Genomic DNA, 25,912 nt, shown 5'->3' with positions numbered 1-25,912 from the left:
TCATTGATTATTGCTGCTGCTCTCAAACGGCAATGTTCCATATAGATGGTGGGAAGAATTTTGCTTCTAATGTACTGGGCCAAGTTAACTACATTTATCAGGGCTTAAAATCCTCATCGCAATAACCCTTAACCTTATGTGTTCCACAGGATACAAGCCAAGATTGTGCTCCCTTCTCACAGAGCCCTAGTAATATTCTGGTATCCGCACTATGCTCCATTCCAGGCAGACACACCCTTTCCAAGACATGATGCCAAAACTGTCCACAAAATCCAATCTGACAAAGGTCCTGTGTGGTGCTCAATTCCTTCTCATTTATATTCCAGCCCTTGATATTCAATAATTGGCATTTCATCAGTTTTTTTTTTAATTTTCAGACTCAACTGTTTGAGTTAAAACATGAAAGTTTTATCCCCATCATTCTTTGATCTATGACACTGTGGTTGAAATAAAAACACAATGAAGTAAAATTGAGGGAATTTTGCACACAGTATCCTCAAACATATTGCATTATTGTTCCGAGATTGTCACCATTCAAAAAAAGGAGTGTAGAGTTTGCAAGTTCTCCGTCACCACAGGCATCCCCCCACCCCCCACCCCCACCCCTCCCCCACCCCCGATTGCTCCAGCTTTATTCCCATAATCAAAAAGATGCGTGAGTGAGCAGGTTAATCGACAGCTGTAAATTTCCCTCAGTGTGTAGAGAGATGGTAAAATCACGGTGGGGGAGGTGGTGTGGAGGAAGTTTGTTTGGAATGAGGCTGCAGGAAATGGTGGGGGGGGAGGAGAATAGAATTGCTCCCTTTTCTCTATTGACAACATTCACTGGGAGAATTGCTTAAACAGGGCTTAAAGAACTATTGAGGACCTCAATATCTCTGACTCACTATCAACAGGGTGGAGGGACAAAAGCATCAAAATCAGGTCTGTAGGCTGTGAAATAGCTGCTTCCTGTCGGTTATGACATTGATCAATAGTATCCTGTAACCATATAAATCAACATAATCTATATTTTTTGAATTATATCTTCATGCACATATGTAATCATTATGCTGCGTATTGTTTATATGCACCATTGCTCAGAGAAGCACTGTTTCAGCTGGTGGCATTGGTACAGATGATAATCAACCTCAACTAGAAAGTGACTTGATGGGCCAAATGGCCTCCTCACAGGATGTTAGGATGAAGCTAAGCTGGAAATTAAGGGGTTCAGGTGAGGAGATACTCAGGAACGAAAAGGCAATGACTGCTGAGGGGTGTAGAGAGAGACAGAGAGGATGAGTACAATAGTGTTCCCAAATCAGAAAAAAAACAAAACAAAAAGGCCATGAAGTGGGGGAGATTAGAGAACTCAATACAATGAATTTACTGGATAAGAAGTTGGCTCAGTAACAGGAAAAGATTCCTGGAGAATGATTGCCCAGACCAAGTGTTACTCCACTAATTAGTTTGGCAAGGCCCTCCATGCTTGGTTCATTCAAAAACTGAAGCATGAGATCCAAGGAAGCTTGGCTGCTTGGATTCAGAAAGAAGAGGTTGGCAGTAGACGGGATGCATTCTATCTGGAGGTAGGCGACTGGTGGCATTCTGCAGGGATTTGTTCCTGGACCACTGGTCCTTGAGATTTTTTTTTGTTTTTTTTTACAAATGATTTGCACGATGAAGTGGAGGGTCAGTAAATTTGCAAATGACAGCAAGGTTGGAGGTGTTGTGGATAGTGTAGATTGTCGTAGGTTACAGCAAGATGTGGATAGGATGCAGAGCTGAGCAAAGAAGTAGCGGATGGATTTTTATCCAAATAAGTGTGATGTAATGGACTTTGGAAGGTCAAACTTGAAGGCACAGTACATGTTTAATGGCAAGATGCTTAACAATGTAGAGCAGTGGTTTATTTCCACTTACATACCATCTTAAGTAATCCCTATGCCATAGGTGCTGTGATTATTTAAGGCAGTATGTGAGTGGAGAAAAAAGGATTGAGAATGACTGCTACAGACCCAATTGTTACTGAAATATTTTCCTTGGGCCATTTCCTGTGGATTTATGAAACTGTGCACATAACGAGTCAAACAGGTATGATTAAAACAGTTGTTTTCAAACCTTTTCTTTCCCCTCACATACCACCTTAAGTCATCCCTTACTAATCACAGAGTACCTATGGCATAGGGATGACAAAGTGGTATGTGAGTGGAAGGAAAATTTGAAAACCACTGATGTAGAGGAACAGAGAGATCTTAGGGTCCAGGTCTATCAAATCATTCAAGATAGCCGCACAAGTTGATGAGGACGTTAAGGTGGCTTATCGTATGCATACCTTCATTGGTTGGGGGATTGAGTTTAATGATGTGAGGTAATGTTGCAGCACTATAAAACTGTGGTTCAACCACACTTGGATCATCGTGTTCCATTCTAGTGGTCATTAAAGGATGCAAATGCTTTGGAAAGGTGCCAAGGAGATTTAACAGGATGTTGTCTGGATTGGAGAATATGTCACATGAAGCAAGGTTGACAGAGCTAGGGCTTTTCTCTTTGGAATGAAGGTTGAGAGGTGACTTAGTAGAGGGTGGACAGCCAGCATCTTGGTCCTAGGGCGACAATAGCAGATACCAGATGATTCTTGTTTGAGGTGAGTAGAGGAATATGTAAGTGAGATTTCAGAGGTTTTTTTTTCACTGAGAGTAGTGGGTGTCCAGAATGCATTGCATTGCTGTTAGAGACTGTTACAATAGGGACATTCAAAAGACTCTTAGATAAGCACTGGATGTAAGAAAAATAGAGGGTTGTGGGTGTGAGGTAGGAAAGGGTTAGATTGTTGTGGAGTTGGTTTACGCAAGTTGACACCACATTGTGGTTGAAGGACCTGTACTGTACCATAATGTTCTGTTCTCTGATCTGGCGTAGACTCCAATCCCAGCACATAAAAGAAAAAGCTGTCTTGCTTCTATTCAGTTTGTAGTGAATCTTCTTCAGGGGGCATAGACAACCACCAACATAAACTCCCAGTGCAGGCTTACCCTTCCAAGATTTTTCCAGAAGTTTGGGCTCTCCTCCTGTCCACGCAAGCTGGGAGGCACATACCAGAAGCAGGTATTGACCCATTGAGGCTGCAAGAGAAAATTTCTCAGGCACTTGAAGCTTCAGCTCACATTAAAAAAAATACAACTGTGCAAGGATGCAAACCAACCCCCAGGTGTCTCATTTGAAGGGGGGGGGGGGGGGGGGCCTTGAAACAAACTATTCCAGACTGTTGATCAGAAAGGGATTCAAAGAGCAGTCAGAGGAACCTGGAATATTCGTGGCAACAACCAAAGGAAACCCAGCAAACATCCAATGACATGGGATGTCACATTTGAAGCTGCCCGTGGGATTGAGACCCAACCAGTCAAAAAAGAAAAACCCTTGGTACGTGGTGGTGAGGGTTGAGGTAACAGATTTGAAGGTTTGAAGGAGTTACAGCCCTGGCCACGAGTTAGGAGTGAAACATGAATTTTATTCACAACCCGGAGCAAATTCAGAACCAGAGACAGAATGCTTGCATGTGAACTGATCTCACTGGCATGCAAGCTAACTGAATTGCAAATATCTAGAGGGGGTGTTTGGAACTACAGAGGGTCAAAACAAAGAGTACCTGCCAACCCTAAGATACAGGCACAGCACACAGATTAGTTAGATCCACATGCACATAAAGTGGCTTAACCACAATGGTCTCCCACAGTCAAGACCCAACCTCGAATGCGGCACACCTCATGACTGGTCCACCAGCACTGCCCATGGATTGCAGCCAGGAGCGGAATCAGGATAATGGAGCTCAAAGTGTCTTGGTGAGCACACGTGCTACTTTTTATAGTCCTGAGCTGGAGGTGACTCGGGTATTGAGTAGTGTGACTTCATGTAAGGAGGACCACCAATCAGAAGGCAGCTCAGCCTAGGAGGGCTTGATTTGGATTGACAAGGGGAAGTGACCGACCAGTGAGGCATTTCTTGTTTGATCAGTGAGGTGACCCTCCCTGTTACATGGCAACCACAGGCAGCACTGTAGATGGAGCTGTACAGAGCAGAGAAATTCAGGGCCATAATGAGAGATGCTCCAAAAGGTCATAAAGCAGAAAACTCAATTATTCAAATAACATGGAGGAAAATGGGAAATATTTGGACTCATTTAATTCAGTGTGAGTGCAGGCATTCTCAATATCCCCATCATTCTTTGATCTATGAAAGGAGTTTGTTGAAAACAATTAAGTTCAATTTCACACTTTGAAAAGGCTGGGAAAAACTCACTGTGGGTACTTCAGTGTATCCCTCCCTACCTGCGGAGTTAAGAGCTGTTCATTACCATGAAAATCAACTTCAAATTGGACGCAATATACAAACGTGCTAGAGAAACTCAGCAGGTCACTCAGGATCCATGGGTTGACCAACCTTTTAGGAATGGGCCCTTCATCATGCATGAGGCAAAACAGGCATATGCCAGGATAAAAGTGTGGGGGGATGTGGGGGAAGAAGAGACAAAGGGAGGAGCACAGGCTAATGGGTAAGAGGTGGATAGAGTTGGGGGAGTAGAGAAAGAAGCTGAGAAGTGATGAGGGAGTGAGTAGTTATCTAATAGGAGAGGGAAGATAAGGGATTGGCCAATCAGAGAAAAGAAGACAGAGGGATAGAACAAAACTCAGAGATGGGATTAACAGAAATTGGAGATGTCAAGGTTTATGTAATCTAGTTGGAGATGGGGTTGGAGGTGTTGTTCCTCCAATTTGCGGGTGGTCTCGGTTTAGCAGGGCATTAGGCCATAGGCAGACATTTCAGAGTTGCAATGGTGTGCAGAATTGAGATGGTTGGTTTCTGGGAGGTCCTTGCTGTTGCAGCAGACAAAGGTGCTGTGTCCTTTACTTCCTTAGGATGCTGAATGAGATGCAGAGTTTCTCTAGCATGTTTGTATGTGGCATTGACCCCACGAGCTGCAGACTTTTTTGTTTACTTTCAAATTGGATGCTCATATCCCATGGTCAATGTTGTTATGTCAAAAAAAAATGTATATCAGTGGATCTCTGGGTTAAGAGTCATTTTACCTCCATCATTAGTCGAAAACCTGCTCTCTTTTTCATCTTTTCGACCAGGTATCTGGAAAATTCAAAATCATTTAACACATTGATTCCTGAAAGTTCTTGCAAGTAACAAATGAAACCCAAAAGTACAGATCTTGTTGGGAGGGTGGGTGGTGGGGGGAGGCTGGAGGAGAAAGTAACAAACATGAGCTTACACAATGTGGGAATGGGAAAGACTGGAGTCAGAGTTGATGCGTTATCTGGGGATGAGTTGGAAATCTCAACACGTCTCCACCAGTGCAACCGTGCTGATAGTGGCTGACTCAATACACACACTGGCTGGAGAAACTCAGCAGGTCACAGCATCCAAAGGAATGCCTGCCTGATTATACCTGACAAATGGCCTAGGCCCTTTACTTCCTAATGGATGCTGTGCGACCTGCTGAGTTTCTCCAGATGTTTATGTATCACACTCGGCCCCAGCATCTGCAAACTTTCTTAGTTAATGTGAAATTTCCGAAGGAATTCATCCCTCCCCATTAACGCTGATTTTTAAATTGGGATTTGAACTAATCTGGAATGAAACGCAAGTGATTAGTTCATGCTCATTGTCTCAAATCACTCATAAGAAATGAGAGCAGTAGTCGGCCATCCGGCCCATTGAGCCTGCTCTGCCATTCAATAAGATCATGGCTGATCTAATCATTGACTCAACTCGACCTACCTGTCTTTTCCCCTTATCCTTCAATTCCATTTTTATGTAAAAATCTATCTAACTGAACATTAAATATGCTTAATTGAGTAGTCTCAACTGCTTCCCTGAGCAGAGAATTCCACAGATTCACTACTCTCTGCGAAAAACAGTTTTTCCCTCATCTCCATCTTAAATCTACTTTCCTAAATCTTGAAGCTGTGTCCCCTCGTTCTGGTCTCACCTACCAGCGAAAACATTTTTTCTAGCTCTATCTTATCTATCCCTGTCATAATTTTATATGTTTCTATAAGATCTCCTCACATTCTTCTGAATTTGAGTGAGTATCATCCCAGATGATTTAGTCTCTCCTCATAGGTCAACCACCTCATCTCCGGGATCAATCTGGTGAACCTCCTCTGGACCACCTCCAAGACCAGCATATCCTTCCTCAAATATGGAGACCAGAACTGCACATAGCACTCCAGGTGCAGCCTCACCAGTACCTTGTACAGTTGCAGCATGACCTCCTGCTCTTGAATTCAATTCCTCTAGCGTTGACGGCCAACATTCCATTTGCCTTCTTAAATACCTGTTGAACCTGCACCCACTTTTTGCGATTCATGCGCACGCACTCACAAGTCCTTCTGCACTACAGTACACTGCAGTTTTTCACCATTTTCACCAATAATCTATTTTTCCTACCACAGTGGATGACCTTGCATTTACTAACATTCTACGCCATCTGGCAGGCCTTTGCCCATTCACCTAACGTAATATATCCTTCTGAAGCCTCTCCACAATTTTTTCCCCCACTCAATTTAGTATCATCTCCAAACTTAGCTACACTACCCTCTGACCCTTCCTCCAAATCATCAGTGTAAATGATGAACAGCTGCGGGCCCAATACCGACCCCTGTGGCACCCACTTACCACTGTCGGTCAATCAGAAAAACACCCATTTATTCCAACTCTCTGCCCTCTGTCAGTTAACCAATCCTCAGTCCATGTCAATGTACTTGCATTATGAGTCAAGAGGACCACAAAACCCAGCAGCAAATGAAATTTACCAAGACAAATGGTTACTTAAACAAAAGTTACTTTTCATTTTCTTTAAACAAAACAGGATCAAACTTTAACTTATTACTATTAACTTAACCCCCTTCTAATTCTAAGCGCATGTGTACGTAATGTGTATATGTTTAGGAAAGTTCTTTGATTCACAGTCCAATCTCTCTTCTCCAAGTTCATCAGTATCAGGCAATTCTTATACTGTGCACAGAATTTAACATTTATGAATTTTCACCAGGTTCTGTTGCTTAAAGTTAAATGGTTACCACTCAGGAAGGTTCTAGTTGGTTTCAGAGAGAGATTTGTTGCTCGTTGGACACGCACACACAAACTGATTTACTCCAGAAGAAACATGCCCATCATGAGTTTTCCAAATGATAACCTCTACTTCCAGGTCACCAGAGTTCCTCCAGTTTCCCTTATTTCAGGAGAAACACTCTAGCCGGCCATTTCCTCCTGTAAAGACTGCAAGGGTTTTCAACAGACTGAACTCAGAACTCACAACCTGTCTTCAAAATGGGGTTTTCAACAAGCTGCCAGGTTGCCATGTTGCAGCCTCCCAAAAGCTACTGCAGAACTGTAGAACCCAGTTCTCTCTTGGTTTACAAAAACACATGACCCCTCTTCGAACAGCAAACTGCAACCAGACAGATTGCTGGCACCAGAATCAGTTTCTGCCTGGGCATCTGTTGCTTTAAAGACAATAGCCCATTTATTCCACAGCATCAGTCCAATTTACACCTACTTGTGGAGTCTCCATAGGCATTCTCCAAAGTTTCTGTGAAGTCACTGTGGACATGAAATCACTATTTATGCATAGCTCTTGCATTTTAAATGAGATGTATTTTGTGAAATGATAATGTCTGTTTGTGGTGACCTACACTAAACCCCCAACAATCTCTTTTAAAGACATAAAATAAACCCATAACACTTGTATGGAGCCAAAAGAGATGGGAGAGATTTAATTTTTTTTCCTTGGTATTCACTTAGGAAACTAGCATAGAGTTGTAGGAAGTAAGGAAAACAAACAGTAAGGTCATGAAACCAATACAGATTAAAGAGGAGGAAATGTTTGCTGTCTTAAAGCAAATAAGGGTGGACAAATCCCCAGGGCCTGATAAGATATTCCCTCAGACCTTGAGGGAGGCTAGTATTGAAATCACAGGCACTCTGACATAAATATTTAAAATTCATTAGCCACGGGTATGTACTAGAAGATTGGAGGGTAGCTAAGGTGGTTACATTGTTTAAAAAAGGGTCTGAAAGTAACCCTGGAAATTATGGGCCGGTGAGTCTGCTGTCAGTAGTAGGTAAATTACTGGAAGGTGTTCCAAGAGATCGGATATGCAACTATTTGAATAGCCACGGGCTAATCAGGAATAATCAACATGATTTTGTGCATGGTAGGTTGGGTTTAACCAATCTTAGAGTTTTTCGAAGAGGTTAACAGAAAAGTTGATGAAGGAAAGGCAGTAGATATCATCTTTGACAAGGACCCGCGTGGAAGGTTAGTCAGGAAGATTCAAAAGCTCAGTAGTCATGGTGAAGTAAAAGGTACAGGTTCCATTATTGTCATGGAATACTACATTTAGAATGTAACACATGAGAAATTCTTTAACTTCTGTCTACCGTAAAGCAGGCAGAGAGTTGTCATTTTTGTACAGCACTCCTCACAGAAACCTACTGCACCTGGTGTTCCAAAGTGGTCTCCCCTCCAAGTACTGACCATGCCTGAGCCTAGATACATAGCTTCTGAAATCAGACAATTTTAGGCATATTCAAGTTATTACTGGATTCAACAATGGCTGGATGGGAGAAGCCATGATTGCTTATCAAACTGGAGGCATGTGACTAGGGGTGTGCCTCAGGGATTGGTACTGGGACCATTGTGGTGTCATCTATATCAATAATCTGGTTGATAATATGGTAAATTAGATCAGAAAGTTTGCAAATGACACTAAGATTGGAGGTGTTGTAGACAGTGAAGGTATTTTCTGCTAGCAATCCCTTGAGTTAGCTCTACTGCAGAGGCAGTGATAACAGTTTTATCTCTGCCAAGGGAGAGTGAGCAGTTAGTATTTTGGGATTGAGCAGTGACAAGGGCTAGCTTCATTGTTGGCTTGATCAAGTGTGGACATCTCAGGGCAACTTGCCTGAGCAACTTTGGCCAAAACTCACAGCTCAGGTAGAACCCATTGAGAACATCCCAAAGACCTCCAAAGCTGTGGGTTGACTTAAGACCGCTGCAATGAAAGCTCAGCCGGTCAAATCAGGGAAGGCATGACCCTGCCGCAGCACCAACCTGGCACAGGCAACAGCTCGGTCCACCCTGTTCTCCAGCCCCCGAGTTCCGACAGCTTTCCACATCAGCCACAGCTTGAGGCAGTCCACCTTCCGCCCACACTGAAGGGACTTGTCGCCGATATCGTAACGGAGATCGTAGAACTTGTCTGTCTGGAAGAGGTAACTCGCACCAGCCGAGAAACACTTCTCCAGGAGGCCCTGGTGAGACAGAGGAAAAAAAAACCCTAAGAGTTTGGGCAAGTTTTATTAGGTTCCTTGGGTGGTGATGTGGTGAAAATAGGAACTCAAGTTATTGATCAGTCCACTAATTAAAGTTGAAGGAGCAGAAAGGTTGACAGAACTTTGGACTTTTCTCTTTGCAGCAACAAAGGATGAGAAGTGACTAAACAGAGGCATGATTGAGGAATTTAATAGGGTGGACAGCCAGCACCTTTTTCCTTGGGCAACAAATTATCAAAGGACATCTGTTTAAGGTGAGTGGAGGAAAGTTTATAGGAGAAGTCAGAGGAAAGTTTTTTTTTTCTGCTCAGAGTAGTGGGTGCCCCGAATGCATCACCGGCTGTGATGGTGGAGGCTGGTACAGTAGGGATGTTGAAAAGAGTCTTAGAAAGATGCATGGATGCAAAAATAAAAGAAGGCTATGGGTGGGAGTGAGGGAAAAATTGGATTGGTGTGGAGAAGATTCACAAAGGTTGGCATGACTGAATGACCTGTACTGTGCTATAATTTTTTTTATGGTCTACAATCAAACATCAATGGCCAGGGTATCAGGATACATCAAAATCTGTGGAACAAGATCAAGGCTAAAAGCCAGCGGTGGGTCCAAGCGAAATCAACAACACACAGTGCCTGGGCCACACCGGGATTATGGACTTACAGTGTCATCTTTGATCAGGAAGGCAGAACATTGCAACCCTGCCTGCATCATCTTGTGCAGGTTCCAAGCCACAGAGTCAGCCCTGAGAAGAGAGAAGAGTGATCACTATTCCAGATGCTTGTCAGCCAATCCCAGTTCAACAGAGGGCTGAGAATGTACACACCTGAAGATTTAATGGTTTGGGGCCAGATTTCTTGCAGAACTCACTGAAGATCTCAATAGACATTGACCTGGTGATACTTTCAGGTCAATAGACTGGGGTACCCTTGATGGGTACTTCATCATCATCTCCCCCTCCAAGAATTCAAATATTTATAGGTTTTTATCTTCAATGATTCATTGTTTCCCTGTGCACCATTTCTTTGTTTAGGGCCAGCTATTCTCAACACATTTTAGGTTTGGCCCCCTCAGGACTCTACTCAAAGTTTATGGGCTACCTTCCCTGTGAAGCAGTCATGTTTAGTTGGTTTCTTCAGCAATTTTCTCATACAGTCTACATAATAAACAAAAAAATTTTATGATTTCAGTCCATAGCCCCCATAGTCCCCATTGAGAATGTCTGATTTAGGCAGTGTTAATCAGTTCAGGAAAGGCTTCCTGTAGGGTGGGGGTAGGCAGACCAGAAACCCAGGCCATATTCCAGCAAAGAAAGTGGCACAGAACACTGCAGTGGTTAAATTAAGCAAGAGAGTTTGACAAGATTGAGTGCAATGCACAAATGTGCTGGAGAAACTGAGATCACAAACCATCAATCAGAAGGAAAGGTGAACATAATTTTCAGTCCTGGGATCTTCCTGCTCCTTTCTCCATAATCTTCTCTCCTCCTGCCCCTTCCTCCCCAGCTTTTTATCCATTTACAGCCTCCTCAACATCAGAGACTGGACACAGACTGAGAGATCAACTGTTCTGTCAACCATTTTGATTCTACTCACTGTTGCCACACCAATATGTCTGTCCATGGCCTGCACTATTAAACTGAGGTCACCCACAAATTAGAGGAAGAATATCTTCTATTCCATTTGGGTACACTCTAACCAGATGGTATTAACATCGATCTCTGATTTTCTTTAATCACCTCCACTGTCTTTCCCTACCTTGTCTCCTTTCCTCCAGCTCTCCATCCCTTTCCCTTCCAGAGGCCTACCCTCTCCACCTATTACTTCTCAGCTTCTTTCTCTTCTACTCTACCACCTATATCTACCCATAACCTTTTCATCGATGCTCCTTCCACTGCGTGTCCCACCCCCACCACCCTCTCCTCCTCCCCACACCTTCTTATTCAGGCTTCTGCCTGTTTTTGCTTATATCTGATGAGGAGCCCAGACCACAAACGTTGGCTACCACAGAGACCATTCTGACTGGTTGCATCACTATATCTAGTATGGAGGTATCAATGCACAGAACAGGAAAAGGCTACAGAGAGTTCTGAACTAGGCCGTCGGCATCAGTCTTTCCTCCTTAAAGGACATCTACAAGAGTTTGAGTCTCAAGAAAGCAGCCTCCATCATCCAGCATGCTCACCACCCAGGCCATGCCCTCTTCTAATTGCTACCATTAGGAAAGAGGTACAGAAGCCTGAAGATGAACACTTGTTATAAAACCAGATTCTTCCCCTCCGTCATCAGATTTCTGAATGGTCAATGAGCCACAGACACTACTTCACTTTTGTTAGAACCATAGAACCACAGCAGAGAAACAGGCCCCTTCGGCCCTTCTGAACCAATTTTTTTGCCTAGTCCCACTGATCTGCACCCAGTCCATAGTCCTCCATACTTCTCCCATTCATGTACCTATCCAAATTTTTCTTAAAAGTTAAAATTGAGCCTGCATTCACTACCTCAGTTTGCAGCTCATTCCACACTCTCATCACTCTGTATGTGACGAGCTTCCCCCTAAACTGGTTTGTATCTCACCTGCCCTCAGTGGAAAAAGCCTACCTACAGTTACTCTAATCTCTCTCTCATAATTTTAAATACCTCCATCAAATCTCCCCCCCCACCCCCCCACCCCACCCACCCAGCCCCATTCTTCCATGTTCCAGGGAATAAAGTCCTAACCTGTTTAATCTTTCCCTACAACTCAGTTCCTGAAGTCCAGGTGACATCCAAGTAAATCTTCTCTGCACTCTTCCTATCTTATTGATATCTTTCCTGTAGTTAGGTATGCAAAACTGAAACTCCAAATTAGGCCTCACCAATGTCTTATACAACTTTATCATAATATCCCAGCTCTGATACTCAATACTTTGATTTATGAAGGCCAGTATGCCAAAAGCTCTGTTTACAATCCTATCCACCTGTGATGCCACTTTTAGGGAATTTCGTATTTATATTCCCAGATCCCTCCATTCCACTGCATTTGTCTGTGTCCTACCGTTTATCATGCATGTCCAACCTTGGTTTGTCCTTCCAAAATGCAAAGCCTCACCTTTATCTGCTTGACATTCCATCTGCAATTTTCAGCACATTTTTCCAGCTGGTCCAGATCCCTCTGCAAGCTTTGAAAACCTTCACTGTCCACACCACCTCCAATCTTAGCGTCATCTGCAAACTTGCTGATCCAATTTACCACATTATCATCCAATCCATTGATATTGATGACAAACAACAGTGGTCCCAGCACCGATCTCTGATGCACACCTCTAGTCACAGGCCTCCAGTACGAGAAGTAATGGTCCACCACGACTCTCTGGCTTCTCCTGTCCAGCCATTGTTGAATCCAGTTCACTATTTCACAATGAATACCTAGCGTCTGAACCTTCCTGACTAATATCCCATGTGGGACTTTGTCAATGGCCTTACTAAAGTCCATGTAGACAACATCCACAGCCATTCCTTCATAAACTTTCCTGGTAACCTTGTCCAAAAACTCGATAAGCTGTTGAACATGACCTACCACATGCAAAGCCATGTTGACCATCCTTAATCAGTCCCTGACAAACCAAATAATCATATATCCTATCTTTTAGAACACCTTCCAATAATTTACCTACCACTGACATCAGGCTCACCTGCCTATAATTTCCAGGGTTACTTTTGGAGTCTTTTTAACAATATAACAACGTAAGCTATCCTCCAACATCACACCCATAGCTAAGGAGATTTTAAATATTTCTACCAAAGCCCCTGAAATTTCTCCACTGGCTTCCCTCAAGGTCTGAGGGAATATCTTGCTTTAAGTCAGCAAGGACTTCTTCCTCTATAATCTGTAGAGATGCCATAACCTCATTGCTTCTTTTGCTTGCTTCCCACAACTCTGTGGCCGCTTCCTGAGTGAATAATGATGAAAAAAACTTTCAAGATCTTCCCCCTTCTCTTTTAGCTCCATACAAAGCCAGCCACTCTGATCTTCAAGGGGACCAATTTTGTCCCTTACTATCCTTTTGCTCTTAATATATTTGTAAAAACCCTTAAGATTTTCCTTCAGATTGTCTGCCAAACTAACCTCGTCTTTTTTTTTTGCCTTCCTGATTTCTTTCTTGGGGTTATCTTGCATTTTTAAAAATTCCTCAAGTACCTCATTTGCTCTACATTGCTTATACCTGCTGTGCACCTCTCTCTTCTTCTGAAGCAGATCCAAAATATCACTCAAAAACCAAAGTTCCCTGTGCCTGCTAATCTTGCCCTTAATCCAGACATGAACATACAAACTCTGTACTCTCAAAATTTCACCTCTGAAGATCTCCACTTACCTCACACATCCTTTCCAGAAAACAATTTATCCCAATCCTCACATTCTAGATCCTTTCTCATTTCCACAAAATTGGCCTTTATCCGATTTAGAATCTTAACCTGAAGCCAGGCCGATCCTTCTCCATAACTAACTTGAATCTAATAGCATTATGATCACTGGACTCAAAATATTCCCCTACACATACTTTCTAATTCCCTAAAAGGAGATCCAGTATTGCATTCTATCTAGATTGTACCTCTATCTATTGATTTAGAAAATGTTCCTGAACACATTTGACAAACTCCAAGCCATCCAACCTTTTTACAGTATGGGAGCCCTAGTCAATATGTTGAAAATTAAAATCCCCTACTAACTCATGTTTCCTTCAGCTGCCTGCTTTCTCTCTACAGATTTTCTCCAATTCTCGTTGACTATTGGGCTGTCTATAATAATGAGTGTGGTCATACCTTACTTGTTCCTCAGCTCCACCCATATATCCTCAGGAGGCGAGCCCTCTGGTCTGTCCTGCCTGAGCACAGCTGTGATATTTTCCCTGATGAGCAATGCCACTCTTCCCCCTTTCATCCCCCAGTTCTGTCTCATCTAAAGCAAATGAAGCCAGGAACATTGCACTACCAGTCCTGCCCCTTCTGCAACCATTTTCCACTAATGGCCATAATGTCATAATTCCACATGCCAATCCATGCTCTAAGCTAGTCTACCTTTCCTAGAATACTCCTTGCAGTGAAATAGATGCAATTTAGAAAGTTTCCACCACATGCAACTCTATGACTTTTAACAGTGCATGCAATTTTCACATAATCTTTTCCCTCCTCTATCTACTCTGACACCCTGGTTCCCACCTCCACTGGAGAAGCACTAGCAAACCTTCCTGCAAGGATATTAATCGTTCTCCAGTTCAGGTGCAAAATGTCCCAAATGAAACAGGACTCATCTTCCCTGGAAGAGAGCCTAATGATCCAGAAACCTGAATCTGTACCTCTTGCACCATGTCTTTAGCCGCATGATAAGCTGCATTATCTTTCTATTTCTAGCCTCATTAGCACATGGCTCAGGTAGAAATTCTGAGATCACAACCCTGGAGGTCCTGTCCTTCAACCTAGCACCTAACTCCCTGAAATCTCCTTGCAGGACTTCCTCGCCTTTCCTACCCACATCATTGGCCCCTATATGGATCATGACATCTGGCTGCTCACCCTCCCTTCTGAGAATGCCGTGAACTCGATCTGATATATCTTGTACCCTGGCATCGGGGAGGCAACCTACCAACTGGGATACTCAATCTCTTCCACAGAACATCTTATCTGTCCCCCTAACTATAGAATCCCCCACCACAACTTGTCTCTTCTCCTTCATTCCTTTCTTCACCACAGGACCAGACTCCGTGCCAGAGACCTGATTGTTGTAGTCCGTCCCCCAACAGTATCCAAAATGTTGTACTCGTTATTGAGGACAACAGCTACAGAGGTGCCCTGCACTGCCTGTCTGTTCCTATCCCTCTCCTGATGGTCTCCCATCTACCCTCCTCCTGCCTCCTAGGTGTGATAGTGTCCCTGTAACTCCTGTCTATCATCCCCTCTGCCTCCCAAATGATTCAGAGTTCATCCAACTCCAGCTCCAATGATTTAACTCAGCTTGTCAGGAGCTGCAGCTGGATGCACTTCTTGCCGTAATGTTGCGAGGGATCCTGCTGACTTTTCTGACGACCCACATTCTGCAAAAGGAGCATTCCCCTGCCATTCCCACTGTTTATGTCTAGGGGAACAAAATATATATTTAAAACCTGCCCTTACCTGTGTCTACCTGCTGAATACTTTTTGATTCTTGAAAAGGGTGGCCCTTCAACTCCTACTATCCCTCACCTCTTTCCTGTTCTCACCGAAGCCTCTTGAGCCTTACCTCTCAGTCCACTCCAATGATGACATGTGTCCGCTACACAATCCATCATAGTGATACTCAATTTCTTCCTCCAAACAGCTTCCAGCTGCTGCCTCTCCCCTTTTTAAATTCTAACTGCTGCCACTCCTCAGATCACCTGACCTCTCAATCCAATCAGCTTCTTTGTCCAATTTATTTTCTTCCTTTGCATTAATTTAGTTATTTTTAATATAATGTATTTATGGAAATTGGTACAATTTTTGCACCTATAACGCTGCCACAAAATAACAAATTCTGTGACACATTCATGGCAATAAACCCAATTCTAATTCTGGAAAAGTATCAGGACTCTGAAGCACATCGTGGCACTGCTGATATTTCCACAAGAGAATATGGTTGGTCTTAATATTTGACTGAACCAATAATCTGAGAACCATAGAACCCTACAAAACCGAAACAGGGTCTTGGGTGCATTCAGTCCTTCTGCTGAGTCACATTGATCTGCACCTGGGCCAAATCCCTCCATACCTCTACCATCTGTATTCCAATCCAATTTTTTCTTAAATGTCAAAATTGAGCCTCATCAGATGGCAACTCCTTCCTCACTCTCACCATTTTCTTCATGAAGAAGTTCCTCCTCCTGTTCCCTTTAAACCTTTCACACTTAACCCATGTCCATTCATTCTTGACTCATCCAATCTTAGTGGAAAATGGCTGCTTGGATTAATTTTTGTCTCCCTCAATCTCCCATCATTTACAATGCTCCAGGGAATAAAGTCCGAACCTTTTTAACCTTTCCCTGTAACTCAGTTCTTCAAGACCTGGCAACATTGTTGAAAATTTTCTCTGATGTTTTTTCAATCTTATTGAAATCTTTCCTTAGATAGGTGACTAAAACTGCACACAATACTAACGTCCCCAGTGCTCTAATTATAACCCGATTCATCTTTCTAGGAATTGTGTACTTGTTTTACCAGTTCCCTCCACTCCACTGCACTCCTCAGTGCCCTGCCAATTCATGATTAGTCCCTCCTAAATTGCAACACCTCACACTTGTCCGTATTAAATTCCATCCATCATTTTGCAGCCTATTTTTCTGTATTTGGTCCAAATCCCACTACAAGCTTTGAAATCTTTCCTTCATCAACCTTCCTGATAACCTCCACAAAAAGCAAGATACAAGGACAGGAATATTTCTGAAGCAGGGTGAAACAAATGAAAAACCTTGAAAAGACATTTGTGTACCTTTTAGGATGAGCTTAACAGTGGTAGTTCCTACCTCTCAATCCCAGTCAGCAAGTGTCGGTGTTTCCTGGACAGTAAAGCACTTCCACCCCAGGCTGCCTGTTAGAGAGATAGAGGGAAGAAGAATGGGAATAAGCAAAAGAAAGGCAGTGAATAGCAACTGGACAGGAGGTAAGTATAAGGTATGGCCTTCAAGACAACACCTGACGTCAAGTTGCTGCAAACCCACAATGAAGACAAATTTCAAGGAGGACAGCCACTTTCATTGCTATGATTTAGCTTGGAGACTGCAATAGATTTTACACCAAAAATGAATTAGTAGAGAAGATTGTGAAGGGCAACAATAGCAAATACCAAAGGACATCTGTTGAAGACAAGTGCTGGAAAGCTTAGGCGTCTATTTTTAAACCAGAGAGTGGTAGAGTGGTTAGTACTTGGAATGCACTGACAAAGGTGTTGGAGAAGCCTTGAACAATATGAACATTTAATAAGCTCATGGAAGGAAGAAAAATAGAGGCATATGGGTGCGAGTGGGGTTAGAGTTAGATTGTTGTGGAGTAGTTTTCCATCAAACCCTCCTCATCTCAAACCACCTCCAATTGACTGGACCCTCCTCATCTCAAACCACCTCCAATTGTCTGGACCCTCCTCATCTCAAAACACCTCCAATTGTCTGGACCCTCCTCATCTCAAAACACCTCCAATTGTCTGGACCCTCCTCATCTCAAACCACCTCCAATTGTCTGGACCCTCCTCATCTCAAACCACCCCCAATCCTAAAGGCCAGTCTCTATTCTTCTGACTATTCTTTTGCAAGTTTGCATATTCTTTACCACAGAGGCATAGAATACTACAGAACAGAAATAGGCCCTTCAGCCCATCTAATCTGTGCCAAATTACCATTGACCTTGCACCCAGACCAAAGCCTCCATTAATCTCCCATCCAGGTACGCCTCCAAACTTTTCTTAAATGTCATAATTGAACTCACATTCACCACCACAGATGGCATCTTGTTCCACACCCTCACTTCTCTAAATTAATAATTTCCCTCCTTTTTTTTTTAATTTTTATGTTCCCCCTAATGTTCCCTTGAAAAATTGCACTTTAACCGTAACACTTGTCTTTCGTTTCAAAGAGCATAGAACATTACAACACTGTACTGCCCCTTTAGCCTATGATGTGGTGCCGAACAATGGAAACCTACTCCACAATAATTTAATTTTTCCTTCCCTCACTCCCATAACCCTCTATTTTTCTTAACTCCATGTGCCTATCAAAGATTATTCGAATGCCTCTATTGTATGAGCCTCCATCACTGCCCCCTTGTCTATTAGCAGCTTTGGTCACTTAGGAAAGATATCAATGAGAGTGCAGAGAAGATTTACAAGGACGTTGCTAGGATTTGATGAACTGAGTTTCAGAGAAAGGTTAAACAGTTTAGGACTTTATTTGTTGGAGTGCAGATAAATAAGGGCAGATTTGATGGAGTGACAATTATGAGAGAAAAAGAGAGAATAAATACAAGCAGGTGTTTTCCACTGAGGTTAGGTGAACCAAGAACTAGAAGACATGGGTTGATTGAGGGGGAAAAGGTGAAATCAATAGTTCCATAGTGGAGAAAGTTCTTTGAGGTGTATACAACAGAAAACCTATCTTTGACAAACAACACCTCCTCATTAGTCAGGAAGGTGCAACAGTGCCAACATTTCCAAAGGGTGAGGAGGGCAAGGCTACTAGCCCGAATCTTGACAACTTTCTACAGTAACACAATTAAGAGTGCCCAGTCTGGCTGCATCATTGTGTGGTATGGTAGCTGCAAAGCATCAAACCAGAAGTCAATTCAGAGGATCATCAAAACACATAAGAAAATCATTGGGTTCTCCCTTTCCTCTACTGATGACATTCACTGGGAATGCTGTTTAAACAAGGTTCCAATAATTATTGATGACCCTTTCTATCCAGTACACAGTACCTTTGACCTACTACCATCAAAGAGGAAGCACAGGGAGTGATTACTATGTGCTGTGCATTGAGTGCATATGTTTGTTCATCATGGTCTGGAGCAGGGGTGTCAAACTCAAATTCACGGAGGGCTAAAATTAAAAACTTGGACTAAGTCGAGGGCCGAACTAAATATTGATTGAAAATTTTCAACAACATCTGCATGTTTTCTCTTCTTTCAACATATGTAATGTTAAACTTTTTCTTATTAAAATAAATGTTTAATAATAGTTTTGGATAAACTCTTTCCAGAAGCATTAACAAATGAGAAATAAAATATTCAATAAATAATATTTCTCTATAGAGGATTTGTCAAATGTTGCTAGTGTGCTGTCGAATAGTAAAATCTGAGGGCTATTGAGAATGTGGGAGAATAACGTGATTCCTGAAACAATCAAATGGGTGACTGATTGTGGGCATGAACTCTAGCAGGGTTATTTGCCATGCCCTTTTTCCATTGGTACAGATATCCTTTGATTTACACACTTTTCAAGTTTTATGCCTAATGAGCTTGTATCCAGGTGCAGGACCATTTTTAACCAGGAATATATTTATCACTGTGAAATGAAACTATTGGAAGATCGTTTTATCCTGAGATTAAAGTTCATAATACTTACTCAGGCCTGTGTGCGGGAGGGCGGGGTTTGCGGGCGATCGGGTTGGACAACGACAGTGCGGGGGCATCGGCTCTCGCTGCAGGGCGGCATCTCGGCGGATCAGCGGCCCCGTCACCGTGAGTCGCGGGTCGGCCTGCGGCAGGGAGGGGGAGTGGGCAACGGTCCTGGCGAGGTCAGGCCCCTCCTGAGTTTCTGCCGGACCCCCCTTGACCTGCTGAGTTTCTCCCGGACCTCCCTTGACCTGCTGAGTTTCTCCCGGACCCCCCTTGACCTGCTGAGTTTCTCCCGGACCCCCCTTGACCTGCTGAGTTTCTCCCGGACCCCCCTTGACCTGCTGAGTTTCTCCCGGATCCCCTCCCCTTGACCTTCTGAGTTTCTCCCGGACCCCTCCCCCTTGACCTGCTGAGTTTCTCTCGGACCCTCCTTTGACCTGCTGAGTTTCTCCCGGACCCCCTCCCCTTGACCTTCTGAGTTTCTCCCGGACCCCTCCCCCTTGACCTGAGTTTCTCTCGGATCCCCCTTTGACCTGCTGAGTTTCTCCCGGATCCCCCTTTGACCTGCTGAGTTTCTCCCGGACCCCCTTTGACCTGCTGAGTTTTTCCCTTCTGGTGTTTTTACGAGAACCACTGACTTTCGCTCATACATTGATGAGGGGGATCAAGGGCCAAACATTGTCAGGTACCTCTCTGCTGGATAAAGGATACGGTTTAACCCACTGAGTTTCTCCAGTGTTGGGTTTTCACGAGGTAGAGTCAAAGGGCCGAAGGGCCTGTTTCTGATCTGTAATGTTCTACGGACCCTGCTCTTCTTTCCGTGCCGCTGTCCCAGGACCTTTCCTGGGCAGTCTCCGCGCTCAGGACCACGCTGGGATCCGGGTCAGTGGTGGAGGAGCAGGTGAGCGCGGCTAATCCCGATCCAGCCCACGCCACTCCCGAGATTGGCTCTCCACGTGTACTCCGGGCACCCGCCGCTGGTCCGGTGGGAAGGCGCAGGGCGGCCGGCGCCCCCATCGCCCAGCGGGGAGCCCCAATCTTCCCTCCGGCGTCCCTACTCCATCTGCAGCTCCAAGAAACGCTGTGCCACTGGAGTTCCGGGCGCTGGGAAGCGGCCTTGGCTTCCCCTGACACCGGCCAGGCCGCGCTGCGGTGGGGGGGGTGGGCGGGGGGACACGACAGCGTGTTTATAAAACCACCCACCACTACTTTTCAAGGACCAGGATTTTTCTCTCTCTCTCTCTCTCACCCTGGGACACAGCGGTTACTGTGCATGCGCTATACTGGCGCGGCGGCCAGCGGGCCACCTCTAATACATTTTTGATATGATCTTGTGGGCCAAATATGGCCCACGGGCCAGAGTTTGACATGTGTGGTCTGGAGAAACATGGTTTCATAAGGTTGTATTATAGACCATAATTAACTTGAACTTTAACCCCTCCTCTCTCTAAGTTTACATTGGGTAATCATCTTGGAGAATGGCACAAATCAATGTACTCAACTGCTCACAGCCTGAACACCAACAGTGGGGAGGCTGAAGCAATGCTGAGAAAAGCCATCATTACCTCACCCTGCTCTGATCAGGTCACTTACATCAACGTGAAGCCAGATCCCATGTCTCTCACAGACATCTGCAATTTCAGGCAAGGGATCGAATGCTCCAAAGACAGTCGTCCCAGACGTAGCATTCACCAGGAATGGCACTACTCCCTGAAACCAGAACACAAGCAACTTCAGGCATAATTCACATCTTAATACAAGATAGAACGTGAAACATTACAGTACAGTGCAGGAGTTTCAGCTCACAATGTTATAATGATCTATGGAAATATACTCAATAATCCAATTTATCACTCACACCCATAACCTTCTATTTTTCTTGCATCCACATGCAAGAGTCTTTGGAATGTCCCTACTGTACCAGCCTCCACCACCACCCATGGCAATGTATTATTCTGACCAAAAGAAAAAAATTACCTCTGAGATCTCCTCTGATCTTTCCTCCATCCACAAAAAGGTGCTGGCCATCCACCCTAGCTAATCCCCTTATAATGTTAATATAGTTCTTTCAAGTCACTTCTCAGCATGCAGTACTCCAAAAAGAAAATCCTAGCTCTGTCAACATTGCTCTCATATGGCATGTTCTCCAATCCAGGCAACATCCTGGTAAATCTCCTCTGAACCCTCTACAAAGTATCTCCATCTTTCCTGTAATGTAGTGACCAGAACTGAATGCAATACTTCAAGTGTAGTCTAACTAGAGTTTCATACAGCTGCAACATTCCCTGATAGCTCTTGAACTGAATCTCCTGACCCAAAGAAGCCCAACACAACATATGCTTTATTTACCACTCTATCAACTTACATGGCAACCTTAAGGTTAGACCTGGATCATCCAGCTGTTCCTCCAAATGTTACAAACCTCATTCTAATAATCGATCCCCCTGAGTTAATAGGCCCCCTGATGCTCTTGCATGTCCAGCTTGCACTTGCTAGGTGGATTCTATCAGATCAAGAGACTACTTGCCTCATTCTAGATCTTCACACTGCCAGGCAATCACACAAAGTTCCCAAAATTTGAACTCAAAATAACAGTGAGCTAAATGGGAAATAGATACACAAATTTCCCAAAGCACCATTGCTCTGTCTGCCCCAGCAAGGACCTCCCTGTAGGTAACCACTTCAATTCCAAACACAATGGCCACTCCTCCCTCCATGGCCTCATGCACTGCCAAACCAAGGCCACCCTGAAATTGGAGGAACATCTTTTTTTCTTGTCTGAGCACTCTTCAACAGCATTAACATCAACTTTTCTAATATCCGTTAACTTTGTCCCCAAGTCTTTCTCTCTCCCAAACTCTCTGTCTCCTTTCCTCCAGCTCCCCATCCATTTCTATAAAAGAGGTACCCTTGACCCTCTCCCACTCATTTTTTTTTGCTCTTCTACTGTCCAGCCTATGGCCTCCTACCTGTTAGCCTGTGTTCCTCCCCCTGATTCCCTCCTCACCCTCAACCCCTTATTCAGACAACTGCCTGATTTAAGTTTATACCTGAGGAAAGCTAAAACCTTCCTTCCTGTGGATGCTGCATGACCAGCTGAGTTTCTCCAGCACATTTGTATAATTCACGACTTCAGCATCTTAGATTTTCTTGCTATACTCCACGGAATACAGGTATGCACTGTTTAATGACCACAATACTTTGTGAAATTGGGCATTGTGCGATGTGAATGTTATGCGAACACCGTATTATATACTTAACAAAGCCATATGAGATTCTGTTGTGTACCTGTAAACTTTTTATTTGTAAGCAGAGATCAGTGTGGGGATCGACACGGGGCTGTGAGATCAGTGCGGGGAATGATACAGGGCTGTGGGGAGAGAGCAGGTCAGTGGGATCAGAATGGTGACCAACATGGGGCTGGGGGGAGAGAGCAGGGCAGTGAGATCAGTTTGAGTATACAATTTCCTCTAGCTGGCGATCGCTTTTTCTAAATTGCTGCGGACTTGCTCGTAGTAGCTGAATAATTATGGGACCACGGACGTATATGCAATTGGACATTGTCTGAACAAATGTTAAGTGACACATATCTGTACTCAGGAACCATACACCTTTCCAAGGTTCGTACTTCCAGCTGTTTCGAAGTGAACTTGAAGTAGTCAAAGAGTTATTTCCAGCACTTCAATGCTGCTGGGCAGGTAATGCATGCATGATTTAGCTGCATTGTCTCCCAAATGAGTCAGAGATCATCACACTGGACTTAGTGTGGGCACAGGTGTACAAGGGAAAGCCAAATAGTGTTCCAAGAGCCAATCAGGAATCAAAGTTTCACTGGTCAGGAATGGGCTGAGGTGGTATGAACAAACTGCAAATATAGCAATGTAATCTTTAACATGTGGAAAATTTACCTTGAAGTTAGAGAAGAAAGTCTGCACTTTCTGGGATAAAATACAGTGCATAAATTTGCTGGAGAAACTCAGCATCCATATGAAAGAAAATGTGACTAATGTTTTGTTCCATGACCCTTCTTCAAGTGCGAGCAAAGACCCATTCCCTCGTCCATTTGTTCCTTCACACCAATCTCCCTCTCGATACCTACCCCTATGATAGCGAGAAATGCTACACTTACACCTACATCACTACCATTTGGGGCCCCATACAATCCTTCCAAGTGAAGCAGTACTTCACTGTGTAGGGCTCATTTATAGCATTTAGTGTTCTGGATATGGCCTACTCTACCATCAAAGAGTCTGGAAACAGATGAGAAGATCTTTTTGTTGAGAATCTTCAACCGCCAAGTAACCCATTGCCAACATTTCTGTCCATGGCCTCATACCACCGCAAATGGGAGGAGCAACACCTTATGTTCTGCCTTGGCACTCTCCAACCACATGGCATTAATATGGACTTTTCCAATATCTATTAACCCCCTCCCACTAGTCTCTCCCCTTCTCTATCACTGTCTCTGTTTGTCTCATTCCTCAGCCCCTTACCTACCCTATTATAAAGCTCCCCTCAACTCTCTCCCCTAATCACTTCTCAGCTTGTCTTCCACCTTTGATCTCTTACCTGTTATCATGCACTCCTCCCCCTCTCTTCTCCTCTCCCCTCCCCTCCTCCCACCTTTTTATTCAAGTGCCCATCTGTTTTTGCTTCTTCCTTATGAAGGGCCCAAGGCTTGAAACAGTGGCTACCCTTTATCTCCTGTGGATGCTGCATGACCAGCTGAGTTTCTCCAGCACCTTAGTGTATTGAATTTACCTTTGTTTTTGTGATGGAGATTTGCTCTTCCAGGTCTTTTGGAATCATCCTCCCTCTGTTCAACAGAATGGATATGTTAATTCAAATGCATCCCAGCAATGGAGAAATGGCTCACAGAATTAGATGTTAAAAGTATGCATAATATTATAAAACATCAGTTGACAAATCTTCATCCTTTATCAACATTTTTGGTCATTTCAGTAAAAAGTCTTCAGACAGCAACATTCACTCATGTTCTCTCTCCGTAGATGTTTACAGTAATATTTATTTCAGTTTCTCTACATTTGTAGCTTTTCATTTAAGATAATGACAGAGAATAGTTGGCCCAACTTGTCCATGCCCACCAAAATGTACCATCCATACTAGTTGTTCCTGCCCCTCTAAATGTGTCCTGTTCATGTAGCCATCCAATTTTTTTCTTAAACATTGCAATATCCTGTAGTACCTTCCTGAACCACCTCTTCGTGCAACACATTACATACACCCACCACCCTCTGTGTAAAAAGTTACCCCTCAGGTTCCTGTTAAATCTCTCCCTCATTAAACCTATTAAACTTCTGTTTGCTGATTCCTTGATTCTGATGCAAAAGATTCTGTGTTCACCGATCCACCAAAATTCTTGTACATTGCAGCTGAACCTGTACTTTGTGGTAAAAAAAATAATGAAAAGGTATACTAAATTGAATTAAATAATTAATATAAAATAAATAAATATTTAGTTACCCTCATGCAAATAAAGTGGCATTGAAATAGTGCAGATAATCCTTTCAGTGTCGAAGCAGCATTGATAGACTGGGATTTCTATTCTGGAGTTAAACAAGGAGTTTACAGATGCTGCAGAACTGGAGCATCACACATAAGTGGGCTGGGAGAACTCAGCAGATCAGTGGATTGCTCTGGGGATTTCTATTCTGTCCCCTTTAGAACCATAAAACATTGCTGGAGGGAAACAGGCCCTTTGGCTCATCTAGCCTGTATTGAACTCTTATTCTGCCCTGACCCATCCATGTACCTATCCAAATTTTTCGTAAGTGTCAAAATGGAGCCCGCATTCACCACTGCAGCTGGCAGCTCGTTCCAAGCTCCCATCACACTCAGCTTGAAGAGGTTCTCCCAATGTTCCCTTTATACATTTCACCTTTCACCCTTAGTTTAGGTCCTCTAATTGTTGTCTCATTATCCTCAATAGCAAAAGCCTGCTTGCATTTACTCTATCCATATAGCTTAATTTTGTACACCATTAAATCTCCCTTCATTCTCCCATGCTCCAGGGAATAGAACAAATGAATTTTACATAAAAAGGAGACGAAAAATTAGCCATTTCCTGGTTCATTGCTTGGGGCTCAGCTGGAGCTCAGTAGGTAACTGTTCTGCTTCCAAGACACTCCCAGTTCCCTTCCCACTTGGACCTGGACAAAAAAAAAACAATAATAAAACAAAGCCACCCCTTCAGTCCCATGATGATGCGGCATCAAACAGTGACCAAATTTGCTCTCAAACAGCAAACTGATCGGCTCAACCCACCCTCCAAAAACCCAAACATCTCCACCACCAAACCATGAACTATGCTGCTCTACAACCCAATCCTTACAGGCCTGATGTTACCCCCCTCCCTCCAACTTCTTGCCCCTCCAACCCAAGAGGCTCCCCCTCTGACTGTTGGCAGACCTGCCCCACTCCCCAAAGCTGCTCGACCCACCAAACTCTTGCCTCCCTCACCACCTCAAACAATTGTTCA

At 43.7% G+C, this 25,912-nt stretch overlaps 1 protein-coding gene across 2 annotated transcripts in view; it reads right to left on the bottom strand.

The window, feature by feature from the left end:
• LOC138761736 (cysteine sulfinic acid decarboxylase-like) overlaps positions 1-25,912 on the bottom strand; it is a 64,017-nt gene that overhangs the window by 1,230 nt on the left and 36,875 nt on the right. For both annotated transcript variants that reach the window (XM_069934390.1, XM_069934391.1), the window contains 7 exons: positions 24,175-24,229; positions 21,007-21,123; positions 16,836-16,900; positions 9,986-10,067; positions 9,107-9,306; positions 5,067-5,118; positions 3,015-3,104 (listed from right to left, as the gene is read on the bottom strand). In XM_069934390.1, the coding sequence (XP_069790491.1) occupies positions 3,015-3,104; positions 5,067-5,118; positions 9,107-9,306; positions 9,986-10,067; positions 16,836-16,900; positions 21,007-21,123; positions 24,175-24,229 (661 nt within the window). The remainder of the gene's footprint in view (positions 1-3,014; positions 3,105-5,066; positions 5,119-9,106; positions 9,307-9,985; positions 10,068-16,835; positions 16,901-21,006; positions 21,124-24,174; positions 24,230-25,912) is intronic.

The sequence above is a fragment of the Narcine bancroftii genome, chromosome 4 (assembly GCF_036971445.1).
Source record: "Narcine bancroftii isolate sNarBan1 chromosome 4, sNarBan1.hap1, whole genome shotgun sequence".
In the NCBI taxonomy this organism is placed as follows: Eukaryota; Metazoa; Chordata; class Chondrichthyes; order Torpediniformes; family Narcinidae; genus Narcine; species Narcine bancroftii.
Note: the sequence above shows the minus strand (reverse complement) of the source record. Positions and strands in the feature narration are given on the sequence as shown.